Source organism: Epinephelus fuscoguttatus, linkage group LG13 (genome assembly GCF_011397635.1).
Source record: "Epinephelus fuscoguttatus linkage group LG13, E.fuscoguttatus.final_Chr_v1".
NCBI classification, from domain to species: domain Eukaryota; kingdom Metazoa; phylum Chordata; class Actinopteri; order Perciformes; family Serranidae; genus Epinephelus; species Epinephelus fuscoguttatus.
The window spans coordinates 41,852,280-41,867,550 of record NC_064764.1 but is presented as its reverse complement, the minus strand read 5'-3'; the positions used below and the strand labels follow the sequence as shown (position 1 = coordinate 41,867,550).

Genomic DNA, 15,271 nt, shown 5'->3' with positions numbered 1-15,271 from the left:
ATGTTAATGTTTCAGTGATTATTACCAAAACATATGAACCACAAGTCACAAGGTTTCACATCAGCGTCAGTGTGTATGTACATTCATACGTTAGGGATGAAAACTGAGAGCAGAATGTTTAACAGACAACAAGATTATTCACGATTACATTATGAGGAAAAGAACAGGCTTTCACTTGATCTGATATGTTTCTGCTCAAGGACAAAACAAACTATCAAATTTCCCCAGTCATAAAGAACATCTCAGTTAAAAGACAAAGTCCAAACACCCCTGCATGTCTCTACAAGATTTTAGCATCGCAGGAGCCAGGCTTCAGTACCTGAAGTGTCAGGATGAGTTTAATAGATTTTCTGAACCAGGGGTAGAAAAAGGCATAAATGACAGGGTTCAAACAGGAGTTAAAATGGGCCAGCCAGATCTCAAAGGCTGCAGAGGAAGCATCAACTGAGGTGTCTTCACCTGCCAGAGTCGGGTAATAGTAGGGACAGAAACAGAACAGAAACACGACAACAACAATGCCAAGAGTTCTGGCTGTTTCATCTCAGATTTCTTGGCAGTTATTTTCTTTGAACGTTGTGCTTTGACAGCTGTAATGTGGGAGCGCATGGCACGAGCCTGAGTCACAGCCGCTACAAACACTCTCATATACAAAACTATGATGACAAGAATGGGAGCAAAAAAGGTCACAACAAGGTCAATAGCTCCTTCAATATAATTTACCACAATTACACACTCTCCATAACAGGAGTTATACCTGCCTGGCTGTTTCAATGAATCCCTCAGCATCCAACTGCTGTGAACAGCAGAAAATATCCAACACAGACAAATGCAGAGTTGAACTCTTTTCACAGTGACTTTGGTGGAGTAAAACATGGGGTCACAAATAGCAATGTAACGGTCAACTGATATGAGAACCATGTTTCCTACTGATGCACTGACAGTAAGGACACCTAAAAGTAATTTGCAGTACATATTAAGTCACCCAGAGTCCAACAACCTCGATAGAGGAGGATTTCAGCTGGCATCTGCAGGCAACCCACAAGGAAGTCTGCAACAGCCAGAGACAGGAGGATGAAGTTGGTGGTGGTGTGAAGCTGCCTGAAACGGGAAAACAACAACACTGAATACACTTGTTATATGTATGTGTAGAAATGAGTGTTATTAGCAGTTATGACACTAGGAGCATGAATTATCCTATAACAATGAGGCCTAAATATAACACAGATGTAAAAGCATTTGCAATAACCAGTATGCAGTAATGAAAGGCCTAAACAAGAGAACATTACTCTTATGCACTACTTATGAACATGAGGAGAAGGTTAGTGGATGTGCAGCAGCCTGAAATGTGTGAAATCATCACTAATTGTTTCAGTAACACATCTCAACAGCACCATAATCAAAGTTATCATCAGCTTAAATGTGACATCATGCTGCAGAGCTCAAAGCCATTTCTTCATGTAACTGTAACCAAAGAATAAACACTTTGTAAGCCAAGCAGAAAAGTGTATCTCTGCCTGAAGTGGGAGATAGAGGTGATGACCAGCAGGTTAAGAACCACAGTGAGCATAGTGATGCAGGACAGCACACTGAGAGTGACTGTGGCCTCCAAGTGAGGGCGACTTGTCTTCCTGCAGGAGGTGTTGACTTGGGGAAAGCAGAGTTCATCCTCCTCCATGGCCACTGACAGGGCTTTGATCAGAAAGCTGCCAGAGCTCAGCAGGTTCTCCTGTCTCGCTGATTCGTCTCTGTCCACTCTTCCCATATGCAAATTCTATCTATTCAGTAGGCCAAAGGTAATTACCTAATACTCATGGTTCCCAGTAGTAGTCAAGCAGAGTGACCACATGCTGCTTTGTGGGTCACATGATGCAATGATTTGCTATGTTTTTACACCAAATTTTGGATGCAATGTTGTGTGGCAACTCACACTCAAATTTTCAACTTAACAATAAAAAAGCAAAAATAAACTAAAGATAACACATGGTTAGCTTTCAACAAAGTAAGCCTGCCTAGGATGCCGAAATTGCGAAGCACAGTACTGTCAACAAACCAAATTCACTTACTTTCAGTGTCTTCAACTGCGATAACATTGGAGGAGCAGATTGGGTGATGACATTGGGGTTTTGTACTTGGGCATGCACCCTACTTCTCTTCATGGTCAAAGCTGACTTTGTTGGCACGACAACTTTACCTGCACATGCGCGATATAAAGATATCCAGTGCTAAGGCACCACGAGCCAGTAGTCAGGAAGAGTAAAATAGAACATTCTGAAAATTAATTGTCTTGTAATAGACACATTTTATCCACAAATACAACATGCTAACATTATTAGCATAAGCCTATGACAATTTACATTGCATAAATTAACCTAGCTGCTAGCAGACTTTCTGTATTCACATGGAGCCAGGATAAATCACACACAGGACTTGAAATGCAGTTCTGCATTCAGTTGCCACCCATTTAGCAGCGCTGTAGTTAACGCCTTTGAAGTAGTTTCATCCACAGGTCTGTGGCAATGCACTCAATCCAAAATGGTGCTTTGCTGGCTTCGGCAATATGGTTGTCTGCTGACATGAGTTTGATCAGCTGCACCTGTGTGATAAGCTCGTAGGTGGTAGCTCAAACTTCACATTCTTCAGTGATATTTTAATTCCATTTGACACATGGTGCAGATTATTTTTGACTTTTGTCAACTGAACCGTCTACAAGCCTCTGCAGCTTGGCTACAAGTGAGGGTACATTAAAGGAGCCAGGTCTCATGCCGAAGTTGTTGATATCCAGCACTTTGGCAGTGACTTGTGGTGTCGGAAACTAATGAAAAAAGGCATCCTTTAATGTTGGCAAATGCGACTGGTTGCCGTTCTAGTTTAACTGCGCCCAACGGCATCAGGGGGACACGTGGCGGGACAAAAGTTAAGGTAGGGAAAGTCCGACGAGGGTGGGCAGTGAGGGGTGGTGCTTGGGTCCAGCAAGCACCCACTTTCACCTGAGAGAGCGGCTTTTGTGTCCAGTAAGATTCTCAAGCCTAATCATGTTCATTTTTCCTAAACCCAGCCACATATTTTTGTTGTTAAAGAAAAGAAAATGGTCAATTTGCAGTGTTGTACCGCCGTAGTGCTTTTATTTTGAAAGAGACTGTATGTAAACTGTACATTTCCTGTGAAAACAGAAGTGTATTTTGAAAACAGACAATGCATGTAACAGGCTGAAGTTGACACGGCGTCCCAGAACGTCAACAACCAACACACCCAGGGTACCTTGACGGCATATGTGGACGTGGAAAGTCCATGACCAAACGTGGACATGTGACGAGGTCAGAGTCAGAATGTGTTGCTTTAATACATTCAGCATCATACTTGCATTTGGCTACATCTTTGGGCTAGTTTGCTGTCTCTGTTAAGAAGCTGTCCGTTTGTCACTCACTCTACAGGAAATAGTACTTCAAAACAAATGCTTTGTGTCAGAAATTCACTTCACTTAAAAATTAAATGTTTTTTGTTGTATTTTTTCAAACAACACATTTGCGAAGTCACTTGCAGTCCATTCAGAATGGACCAATGACCCACTTTTGGACCACGACCCACCAGTTGGGAACTCTAACCTGTTAGTTGCTTTCAGCATCAACTATTGCTGTGGATTTGTTCTTATTTGAATAATTTGAAACCTCAATTAAGATGCTAAGGTGCCCTTTCACATTGATATTGCACACTGACGGCGCCACATGCGGCTGGTATCTGACGAAACGGGAAGGAGAATGGGTTAACAGTTCGACACTTGCTTTCAGATTGCACAGTATTAGTCTCATTCATTCGAATTTAGTGCCAGCAAAAGCTGCACAATCCATTTGTGAATTTGCTTTCAGTGTTTGTGTCTGTCCTTCATTTCTAACCAGACATTGTTTGGTTAATGTTTGTACCTTTTGTCCTTCTCTACTTGTGTAATTTCCCAGAAAATCCATCCTCAATTCATTAATAATTAATTAATAACTATCACAGGACTGACACATAGAGACAGACAACCATTCACACTCACATTCACACCTACAGACAATTTAGAGTCACCAATTAACCTGCATGTCTTTGGACTGTGGGAGGAAGCTGGAGCACCTGGAGGAAACCCACACTGACACAGGGAGAATATGCAGACTCCTCACAGAAGGGCTCCCTCCTGGGATTGAACCAAATTAAAAACAAATTCCAAACAACAGACAACTGGCAACTTGCTTCTTCACTTATTGTGTTCTGATTATTAAGTAGGCGAAACATGTGTGTCAGTATAGTAAATAAAACATAACCATATATCGTTTTATGTAACTGACTGTATATAGCCCCACATGACCCCTGGACATGTGCAGTGACATGTAAATTTGCACCTCATGATAAACACCACAGCACTTTACAAATGTACCACCTCTTCTCAACCCATCTTAGCACACTCCAACAAGAAATCCTGTTCTGGTCTCTGCATTGTTGCACCTTCATTCCATCTATCCACCTTTGACAGCTCATTTCTCCCATTCTAAATTACTCAAATTCAACTTAAACTTAACCTTTACAGTGAAAACTGTTGTGAGCACTGCAGCACTTTATTACCTTCCTAATTATATTCATATGATACATTATGTCAATGATCATCTGTATTATTTTGCACTGTATGTATTGGTTTCGTTGTGTTTCTCAATCCATCTTAGCACAACTCCAACAAGAAATCCTGTTTCTGGTCCTTGCATTGCTGCACCTCCATCCCATTTCTCCACCCCTGACAGTTTCATCTCTCCCAATTTAACTTACTGTAATTTAATTATATTTAGACTTTTACTGTGATGACTTTTATGGGCACTGCAGCACTTTATAAATTCATATATCATATACACTATGCCAATGATTCATGGACTTGCATTGTTTCGTCTATTCACTATCCAAAGCCTCTCGATCAACTATTTTGCACTGTATCACATTGCACTGTATGTATTGTTTTTTTGTTGTGAATTATTGTCTCTGTTTGTTATTTGTTTCACATATTATGATGTTCCTGTTTTTGTTTATTTGTTGTTTTATATATTATGACTTCTGTGTTCCTGTTTTTGTGTTTTTTAATGGCCTGAGGTCTTTTAACAACATGCCGGAGGACTACAGTTGAAAATTGGCACATTTACAGCAATGTTCATTAATGTGCACTGTCCTCTAAATAAATAAAAATAAAATAAAATTATGCATATTTTTATGATTTGAAAAATACTCTCCTGCTCTGTTGAATAATGTGATTTGGACAGAAGAATATGAAACAAAAACTTTGGTTTTTGAACAGAAAATACATATGAAAATGTAAATAAGTAAGTAAGTAAAATTTATTTATATAGCACTTCTCACAGAGAGGACTCACAAAGTGCTTCACAAGATAAAATACAAAAAATACAATAACAGAAACAATGCAAAATACACAAAAACAAATAAAAAGTAAAGTGCAGCGAAATACAGAGATGATACAATGCACAATTAATGGAACGCAAGCCTAAACAGATGTGTTTTTAACTGCTTTTTAAAAGTGTCCACAGAAGAGGCCACTCTCAGCTCATGAGGTAGTGCATTCCACCATTTAGGTGCAACAGCCTTAAAGGCTCTATCACCTTCGTCTTGTACTATGTACTAGCCCATTTGTACACCAAACATATAAAAGTAGTCAGATATTGAAAAATTAAGTTTTTGTTGATGTCTGTCTGCCTTGAGCTAATCATGGAAATACCATATACACTGAACATGAAGAACACATGCTGTTAGGCCTCTGTTTTTTGCTGTACTAGTCCAGATTTTCAAAGAAAGTCATCAACTAGAACTGTGAGAAAAAAAAAACACACATGCAGTGACATTTACTGAGAAACAGGTAATCTGGAGACAGTGTAATCACTCGCCCAGTCTTAGTTCTTGTATTTAAAATTGATTTTATATTTTATGAACACTCTTACAGTACCTTCAGCTGTTACACTTAGTCATACATCTGATGTACAAATATTATCCTTTTTGATTTTACATTGAAGATCTGTTTAAATGAATCTGTGATTATGTTAATGTTTCAGTGATTATTACCAAAACATATGAACCACAAGTCACAAGGTTTCACATCAGCGCCAGTGTGTATGTACATTCATACGTTAGGGATGAAAACTGAGAGCAGAATGTTTAACAGACAACAAGATTATTCACGATTACATTATGAGGAAAAGAACAGGCTTTCACTTGATCTGATATGTTTCTGCTCAAGGACAAAACAAACTATCAAATTTCCCCAGTCATAAAGAACATCTCAGTTAAAAGACAAAGTCCAAACACCCCTGCATGTCTCTACAAGATTTTAGCATCGCAGGAGCCAGGCTTCAGTACCTGAAGTGTCAGGATGAGTTTAATAGATTTTCTGAACCAGGGGTAGAAAAAGGCATAAATGACAGGGTTCAAACAGGAGTTAAAATGGGCCAGCCAGATCTCAAAGGCTGCAGAGGAAGCATCAACTGAGGTGTCTTCACCTGCCAGAGTCGGGTAATAGTAGGGACAGAAACAGAACAGAAACACGACAACAACAATGCCAAGAGTTCTGGCTGCTTTCATCTCTGTTTTCTTTGCAGTTACAGTCCCTGATCGCTGAGCTGCTACAGCTGCAACATGAGCGCGCATGGCTCGAGCCTGTGACACCGCCACCACGAACACTCTGGTGTACAGAACTATGATGACTAAAATTGGTAAAATAAAAGTCAGAACAAGGTCAACAACACCCGCCATGTTACTGATGACAACCACACACTCTCCAAGGCAGGAATTAGACCTGCCTGGTTGCGCCAGGTGGTCACGTAGAAGGAAAAACCCGTATAAAACTGAACAAAACCAACACAAACAGACACAAACTTCTGCTCTTCTCTTGGTGACTTTGGTGGGGTAATGCAGAGGGTCACAAATAGCTATATAGCGGTCAACTGATATGAGCACCATATTGGCTACAGAAGCAGAGGCAATAATGTAGTCTACCACATAATACAGAGTGCACAGGATGTCACCAAGAAACCAGCAGGCCTCTATGTAGATGATTTCAACTGGCATCAGCAGGAGACCTATGAGGAGGTCTGAGACAGCCAGAGAGAGGAGGAGGAGGTTGGTGGGAGTGTGGAGCTGCCTGGAAAAGGAGAATATTATCACTTCACATGGTAGTCATAAATTCATATCAAAAAATGACATAAGGGTTTCTTCACTACAGCAACTTTAAATTGAGTAATGCAACAATGTGTCTAAATGCAAGCAGGAAATGTTATCAAGAACTGTAAATCACTGTCCAACAGCCACAATATAACTTGTGTTTGTGATAACTTTTAGAAAGCAGATCAAAACAATGTCGTCTCAGTTATTTATAGACATTATCACATTTTAGATTATTATATCTGCCTGAAGTGGGAGATGGAGATGATGACCAGCAGGTTAAGAGCCACAGTGATCACAGAAATGGATGAAAGCAGAACATAAATCAGCATGGCCTCGGTGTGTGGTTTTGTAGGCTTCTTGCAGGAGGAGTTCAGCAGAGGAAAGCAGAGTTCAGCTCCCTCCAGCGTCTCCATCATCAGAGAGGAGGAGCTGCTGGACTGCGCCAGCTTTCTGGACAAAACTCTATGGCGCAGCTCTTTTATAACTCTCCTCCCCTTGCCTCCTCTACACTACTTCTTACGGTTTCTCCCCCTCCTCCCTCAACCTTTACATCAAACCTTGTTTTTTCATATTGTATGCCTATTCTCCTTTTTTGTTTTCTCTTTGTCTCCATCTCAACATCGTCAGCAGTTAATTCTTAAAGTCATCAAAAACTGTTGCTTTGTCACTGATTTTAGCACCAAAATCCAACTTTTGCAGGGAGTATGATACCCGGCTGGGCAGCGTCAGTGTGTAACGCAGCCTGTTGTAACCTTTAGCGGTGTTATGATATCTGCTGGTCAGCCATACGGCACCTGTTGCGGCAGTATGATACACAGAAGGGTAGCATCAGGTCATAATGTGGCCGGACAGCACTCATTGCGGCGGTATGAAATGCCTCTGAAAAGCCCAGTCTCACTCTGATGTCATCAAAATCTGGTGATTGGGCAGTGACTTGCAGCGTCAGAAACCAACGAAAAAAGGTGTCCTTTAACGTCAGCATGATACGCAGTCGGTTGCTGTCATAGTTTAAAGGCACCTGGGGGCATCAGGGGGAAAGGTGTCGGGACAAGGACGAAAGTTAAAGGACAACTTTGGTATTTTTCAACCTGGGCCCTATTTCCCCATGTGTATGTGTGCACATGATTCATAGGTACAACTCGTTCTAAAATTGGTTCAGTATTGAGGGAGCCAGCAGCCGCAAGGTAGATATGGGGGCAAATGCGTCCCGTATAAGTTTGCGCATTAAAAGTGCTTTTTTCGCCACTGACTGGTTCAGATCGGCAGTGTTATTATGTAGTTTGTTATGGAGTCCATGATTATGAGGCTCTGGCGTCTTTCAGTTGTCTCTTTGTCTTAAACGTCACACAGCTCGGCTTTCTCTCGTATGCATTCTTCCTACTTTCCTCTGTGCTCTCTCAAGTATTGACATAGATTGGTCGTGTTGCCGCGGGATGTGGCGACTTTAACTTTTAAAGTTTTAGACAGCACGTCTTTCTGTTCAACGTCGCCGTACCTGAATCCAAAGTATCGCCATGTAACAGACGTGTTTTTTTGCCACCAACTCAGCCTGTTCATGGTCGTGCTCATGCTCTTCTTCAGCGTCTGTGTTGGTCACTGCTGCACACACCAGGATAGCTTGTGGACGTGATGTCAACAAACTCCACACACTACAAGAGAGGCAGTCACGTTCACAGGCATGCACCTTAACTTTTATTTACATTAAATCGCAAATCGCAGCCTTTTATGCGGTTATGTAATCGCACAGCCTGACATTGCGATTGCGATTAGATTAATCGTGCAGCACTATTTGACTGTTACACAGTAGCCTACATTTCTCAAAAAGTAATGACCAGATTGCTGAAATTGATGATGTGTTAGGTCTACAACCAAACTGCAACGACAAAACTGCAGACTTGGAGAATGACAGTATGTGGAAGCCTCATATTGCAACACTATTTTCTCCAAAAGTTAAGATTGAGTTTTGATCAAATCCTCTTGTAGGTAGGTGCATATGGTGTAACATGGTGAAGATATTAGGTTTAAAATGTTCACGAATGTGAATGGAAATTATGAATCAGATAATTAAAAACACCTCACAATGTAATGAATTCAAAGACTGGTCTATTTAGTAATGTTTTAAATGTACTTCAGGCTATGCTAATGTAGCGGTTGTGTACTCTCTCTTGCGTTGTGTATAATCACGAGAAAAATCAGTCATGAAGTACTGTTGGCACCCGCCGTTTATTCCCGCATCTGGTAGAGGAAATGTTTTCACAGTCAGTCTTGGCCTCATTCATTCACGTGCTCTCACACTGGGAATATTAAATAAAAAAGGAGTGCAAGTTAGCTAAACCCTGAGTTATGCTAACCACGTTACACACAAATAATTAAAAACACTGTCAACTTTTACGGGAGGATGTGCTCAACCGATCGGGAGCTCCAGTTTTACAAAAGGTAACATACACAACCCCTTAGATATAAAGTTAAGATAATTAATGCAAAATAATTACGGAGCTGATAACATGTGCACCTACCAGGAAGACAGCGCAGCCAAAGTGTTGCTGTCTTCCGGGGTACACGACCCTAGTCTGCAGGGGTGTTGTGTTCACTGACCATAAAATAAATCAGTTTCACAAAAGGTAAAATAAAGCAGTGTGAGCCATGGCAAGTGGGATCATACATACTGTATATTAACTCCGTTACACTAACTTCCCATGATCATTTGCCATAACTTCGGACACTCTACAGACTAAATGATTAATCAATTAATCATTAGATTAATCTAATAAAACAACAGAGTATTCTAAAATGAAAATAATTATTACTTGTTGTGTGGTTCAGTATGTTGCAGCATAAGTGGGCCATACGTGACTTTCTGTGAACAGTGCAGGCCAGCGTTCCATCGTCCTTTTGACTGGAGGCTGTTCTTCCACAATTTCTTTGCGTTGCGTTGTGTGTCCATCATTTTCTTCACATCAGCTGTAGAAGATCGGTTGCTTTTATAATCACGGCAATGTTCGTTATTAACCTGCTTGAGTTTTTAAGCCTAACTCGCTTACATACCAATTATCCGCACATACTTGCCTCACAAGTATGAAATTAATGAATTACTTAAGTATGATTGCTTGAAGTATTAAGTATGAAATTAATTATCTTCGTGTTATACTCATTTTTTCAAGTAGTGCTTTAACATAATAATGGAACTCAGTACAACCTGTCCTTACACCAATTTAAGATAAAATAAAACATATTTTTTGTACATAATTCAATTACAAGGAAGTTACCATGGCAATCATATTTTACAGTGTTGGACTAACCGTTTTAAGCTTGCAATAAGGTTCACTTAGAGGAAGAAAAATGTTGCATTCACTGTAACTGTGCATTCACACCAAAAGTGTCATGAGCGCCAGCGGTCGCTCAGGTCACTGGCATCGCACTGCCTGGCAGCTCTAGCAGGGCTTGCAGAAAGCTGCCAAGGGGCGGGGCTTTCAAGCTGCACTGCAGATGTGTTGTGTGCATTCTAGTTAACCCACCTGTTCACCCAGCTTACATTTTATATGCTTTGCATTTCGACACGAGCCTATATTACTTACCAGACAAACCAACAATTTAAGATACCATTTTCCAGGCATCTGACTTCTTCTGGATGTCTCTGTAAATAAACAGAGACACATCATATAGCTCCGAGAAACCGGAGACCGCCACAATCAACTTCTCCTCCATTTTTGTCTTCTCTTTCTTTTTCTTTCACTGTCCCACCTAGAATATTAACGGGCTGCAATTGGCTGCTGCTCGCTGCTGCTCCGGCGGCGTCGCTGCTCATTTGCATAAAGTTGAGCTTCTCTCAACTTTTACTTGATGCTCCGGTCGCTGGCATCGCGCTGCTCACTGTCACTGACGCTCCAGACGCCCTTCGTAGCAAGCATACATTGAAAATGAATGGCTGCCGGCCTCTTACGACGCTATGGCGCTTTTGGTGTGAATGCACTGTAACTTTCTGCTGGCTTGAAATGAAGCACAGAGACAGCAGGTGCTGCCTCCCTCCACAGCCTGTTAAGTTACTGCTAACTTCAAAACAGCTAATGTAAGTTAGCAGCACGCTACTCCGGCAGCTAACAGCTAAGGGCTATCTATGACGGCGGGGCTGGTGCAGGAACAGGGGGAGACATGTTGCAGATTAACAACTACACTGGAGTTAGCTCCAGGCCGCTTAGACTGAGCCAAAGAACTTTTATTCTGGTTCACTCATGTTGAGCTGCTGCTAACTTTTTAATGTCTGCTCTCTGAACACGCACGCGTGCACACAGACTGACATGTCGGAGTTGGACCAAAAATTAAATTACGTATACTGACAAGATTACAAACAGAAGCTTTACACTTACTGATATCTACGTTAGAGCCACTCTTCTTCAAAGCACTGGCGCACCGCTTGCATGAGCTGCCTCGCGTTTGGTTCCAGTGGAGCATGCATGGATGGAGCTCTGGCGCTACGCCACAAACCGGAAATGGACATTTGCACAGGGGCGCACAGGTCGGTAACTTGAGTCCCACAATACAAACCATGCTACACACTCAGAAAAACCAAGTACACATAATTAAATGAAACGAGTAAGCGGTTAAGAAGTACAGAAAAAAAAACTAGTATAAATTAAGTTAAATGCACTATTTCATCTTTAGTCAGGACATTGTTTGCATTTACAGTGCAATTAAATCAGTACCTGATGCATTCATATTATCACACAAATATGAAAAAATCACACACTTGTTAAAGTACTGAATATGAGGAAAGGTTCCTCTGATCATCAGCCAAGTACGATGGATTTTATTTAAGAATCGTTTTAAAACATTGGGAGGAAAAAATTACCTTCAAACCTAACTCTAATCTTTTGAAGGATTATGTTCTCTGTATGTTGCTCATACACGTTCTCAGGAAATGAGTTACAGCATAAAACCTTTAGTCTATAATATACATTCATGTAGACACATGTATGCATTAAAATGTACACACAGCATAACAACAGTGATGTTTTCACTCATTCCACAGTGTCTCTTTACAGTATCACAGCCAAGTGGGAGTTAGACTGCAGTATCTGACATGTGACAACAAGTCTAATAGTTTTTCTAAACCATGGGTAGAAAAGGGCATAGATGACAGGATTTAGACAGGAGTTAAAATACATCAGAAAAATCATAAAGACCTCAGTTGAAGAACCGATCAAGATATCGTGGCCTGTGAGAGAGACGCAGTAATATGGAGAGTAACACATCAGAAACACAACCACAAGAACACCAAGTGTCCTGGCTGCTTTTATCTCTGATTTCTTAACTTGCACAATCTTTGAATGCTTGTGAGATACAGTTGCATTGTGAGACCTCATGGCTCGAGCCTGAGACACAGCCACCACAAATACTCTCATATATAGAACTATGATGATAGTAATGGGTGTGATAAAACCAACAGCAAGATCAACAGCTCCTGTAATGCTGACCACACATTCTCCATAGCATGAATTATGCCTGCCTGGTTGCTTCAGGTTATCATATAGAAGAATAATGCTGTAAAAAACAGAACAAATCCAACAGAGGAAAACACATATCGTAACAACTTTCTGAGTGACTCTGGTGGAGTAATGCAGAGGGTCACAAATAGCCACATAGCGGTCAATAGATATGAGAACCATGTTTCCTACAGAGGCACTGATTGTAATGATGGGTAACAGATAATACAGTGCGCACATGAGATCGCCCAGGATCCAGCAGGTCTCTGTCAGGAGGATTTCAACTGGCATCACCACAAGGCCCACAAGAAAATCTGAGACAGCCAGAGAGAGAAGGAGGATGTTGGTGGGGGTGTGGAGCTTCCTGCAGTGGAATATAATCATTGTGAGCATTGTCAGCAATATTATCAATAGCACTTGTTAAAAAAGCAGAAATGGAAAAACACACAGTACATCAAAATAGTACATTAGTTGTAGTACAAAAAGTCATGTGCAAAGCTGAAGCCACTTCTTCCTGTAAATCTAAAGACAGTGTAACAACATTTTAGCGTATGCTGTAAAGGGTTATGTGCCTGAAGTGTGAGATGGAGAAGACGACCAGCAGGTTGAGAGCTGCTCCAAGCAGAGAGATGGAGGACAGTAGACTGTAAAAAAGCACAACGTTAGAGTTAGGAGGCTCTGGCTTCCTGCAGGAGGAGTTGAGGAGTTGTGGAAAGCAGAGCTCAACTCGTTCCAACTGCATCATGAAAGAGAGGAAAAGGAGAGAAGCTGCTTAGCTTGGGCAGCGCTCTGACCAAATGTCAGATAGCTTACTTATCTCTACTCCTGATGGATGAGGAGGAGGAGGAGGAGGATGATGATGATGATGATGATGATGATGAATTGAGGTAATCTTGCATCATACTCTTCATCTGCTTTTCATCACTTTGTCCTTGAAGCCCTCCCCCTGATCTTGATCTGGGGCCTAATCAGTTAACGTGGCATACGCACAGAAGGCAGCGTACGCCACTTTCTACACAAACTTTGGGATTTATAAAAAACAAACTTGACAGGAAAATGTGCGGTCTTCCACAGAAGCTCTGACCCATGCGTATGCACAAAAACTGTAGACATGAGAAACTGCGACCCCCATGGTAGAAAGATGAAAAGGAAGAAATGTTGTGAATTTGACATCAGTGTGTAAAATAAAGACAGATATGACCGCTCACGTTTCATATATGACGAGTGCACTTGCAAAAATGGATAAACATGAATAAAGGAACAAACATGTCTTTGACTGATAGTCCCTGGTGTGCACACATAAAAAAACATGAGTTAGGAGATTAAATACAAGCAGATAGCTTCATTTTTAAAGAACTCCTCAGGTATATTCTTCAATCATTAGATAATCTGATGAACTTTAGTCTGTGAAACAATGATGTGAACAGTTAGACAAATCCAGTGTACACTGCTGCTGTTTCAGATGTCTTAGTCAGGCAGATACGCGTGACGAAAGCAGGCCTCATTTCCCCTTTGGGGATGTGGCTTTCAGATTATGATGCGTTGCGCTCTCTCTCTATATGCATTGAATTCAGTATGCAAAGTTTATCTGCATAACCTTATTTGTGTATGACGACTTAATGTCTTAGGGTGCAAAGGCCTTAATGAAGGTTACACTATTGTAACTCTAGTTCTATTAGCACAGGGGGAGCCCTCCGTCAGACTCTTAATACTCCTCTATAAAGAACACACATTCACACAGCTGGAAATTTAGGAGACGCCTACATGAAAATGTGTGGGTGTTACTCCACAGTCTAGGGGTGTGGGTGCGTAACATAAAGATACACAGGAACACGGGAGTAAATGTACCGGTGAGCAATTTATTGCTACACACTCCAAAAACACACTGTACAATATCGCACACAAAATGGAGCAAATGACGTCAGGGTGAGCCCAGGCCAAAACAACAAACAAAAAGCAACCTGCAAAAAGCACCGACCGGCGAAATAACTAATCCCTATCAAAAACAAAAGAAACAAAAATACAATACTAAGCCTAACTCCCTAGGCTAACGAAAAACAGGAGAAAACAGGTATAACAAAAGCTGCTCTGGTCTGAACAAAAGAAACATTATTTAGCAACGCAAGCTAAACGATCACACGATAGTCACACAGCAAAGTACTTATCAATCACAAAAACCAGCGAAATGATACAATGTGCTGCTGCCATGTAGGAGAGTGGTCTCGCGGCTTCCGTGTGGCCGGCATTATGAAGGCCGAGCCCCTTGCTCAACCAATCCAGCCGTAGCAACGTCACGATCGTTGAGCGAATCACCAGCACACCTGTTAACAAGCATACGATTTCCTGACAGAAAGAGAGGTCTGACTCTCCACTAAACATACAGGTTAAATGCATACACATAGACATACACACATACACATAATAAATACACAGATCACAATGCACATATACACATAATGAATACACGGGCAGAGGGACGTAACAGTGGACCCCACTTCAGACATCCTACACCCTCTTCAGTGAGCAGCGTAGGAGCGAGAGAGCCCCTGGGCAGATGATTCTGCTTGTGCTAATAGAACTAGGGTTGCACTGCCATAACCTTTGTGCTG

The 15,271-nt window shown here is 41.3% G+C and overlaps 2 protein-coding genes and 1 pseudogene across 2 annotated transcripts; all 3 read right to left on the bottom strand.

Moving 5' to 3' along the window:
* Positions 1–280: 280 nt before the first annotated feature.
* LOC125899543 (trace amine-associated receptor 8a-like) lies at positions 281–1,762 on the bottom strand (annotated as a pseudogene).
* Positions 1,763–6,339: 4,577 nt separating this feature from the next.
* On the bottom strand, positions 6,340–7,595 carry LOC125899318 (trace amine-associated receptor 13c-like). The gene is made up of 2 exons (XM_049593518.1): positions 7,426–7,595; positions 6,340–7,159 (listed from the first exon to the last, which is right to left on the bottom strand). The coding sequence occupies exons 1-2, from the start codon at positions 7,593–7,595 to the stop codon at positions 6,340–6,342; spliced, it is 990 nt and encodes a 329-aa protein (XP_049449475.1).
* Positions 7,596–12,215: 4,620 nt separating this feature from the next.
* LOC125899542 (trace amine-associated receptor 4-like) lies at positions 12,216–13,404 on the bottom strand. Its single transcript, XM_049593932.1, has 2 exons — positions 13,235–13,404; positions 12,216–13,026 (listed from the first exon to the last, which is right to left on the bottom strand). Exons 1-2 carry the CDS (start codon positions 13,402–13,404, stop codon positions 12,216–12,218), a joined length of 981 nt encoding a protein of 326 aa, XP_049449889.1.
* Between the last annotated feature and the right edge of the window lie 1,867 nt (positions 13,405–15,271).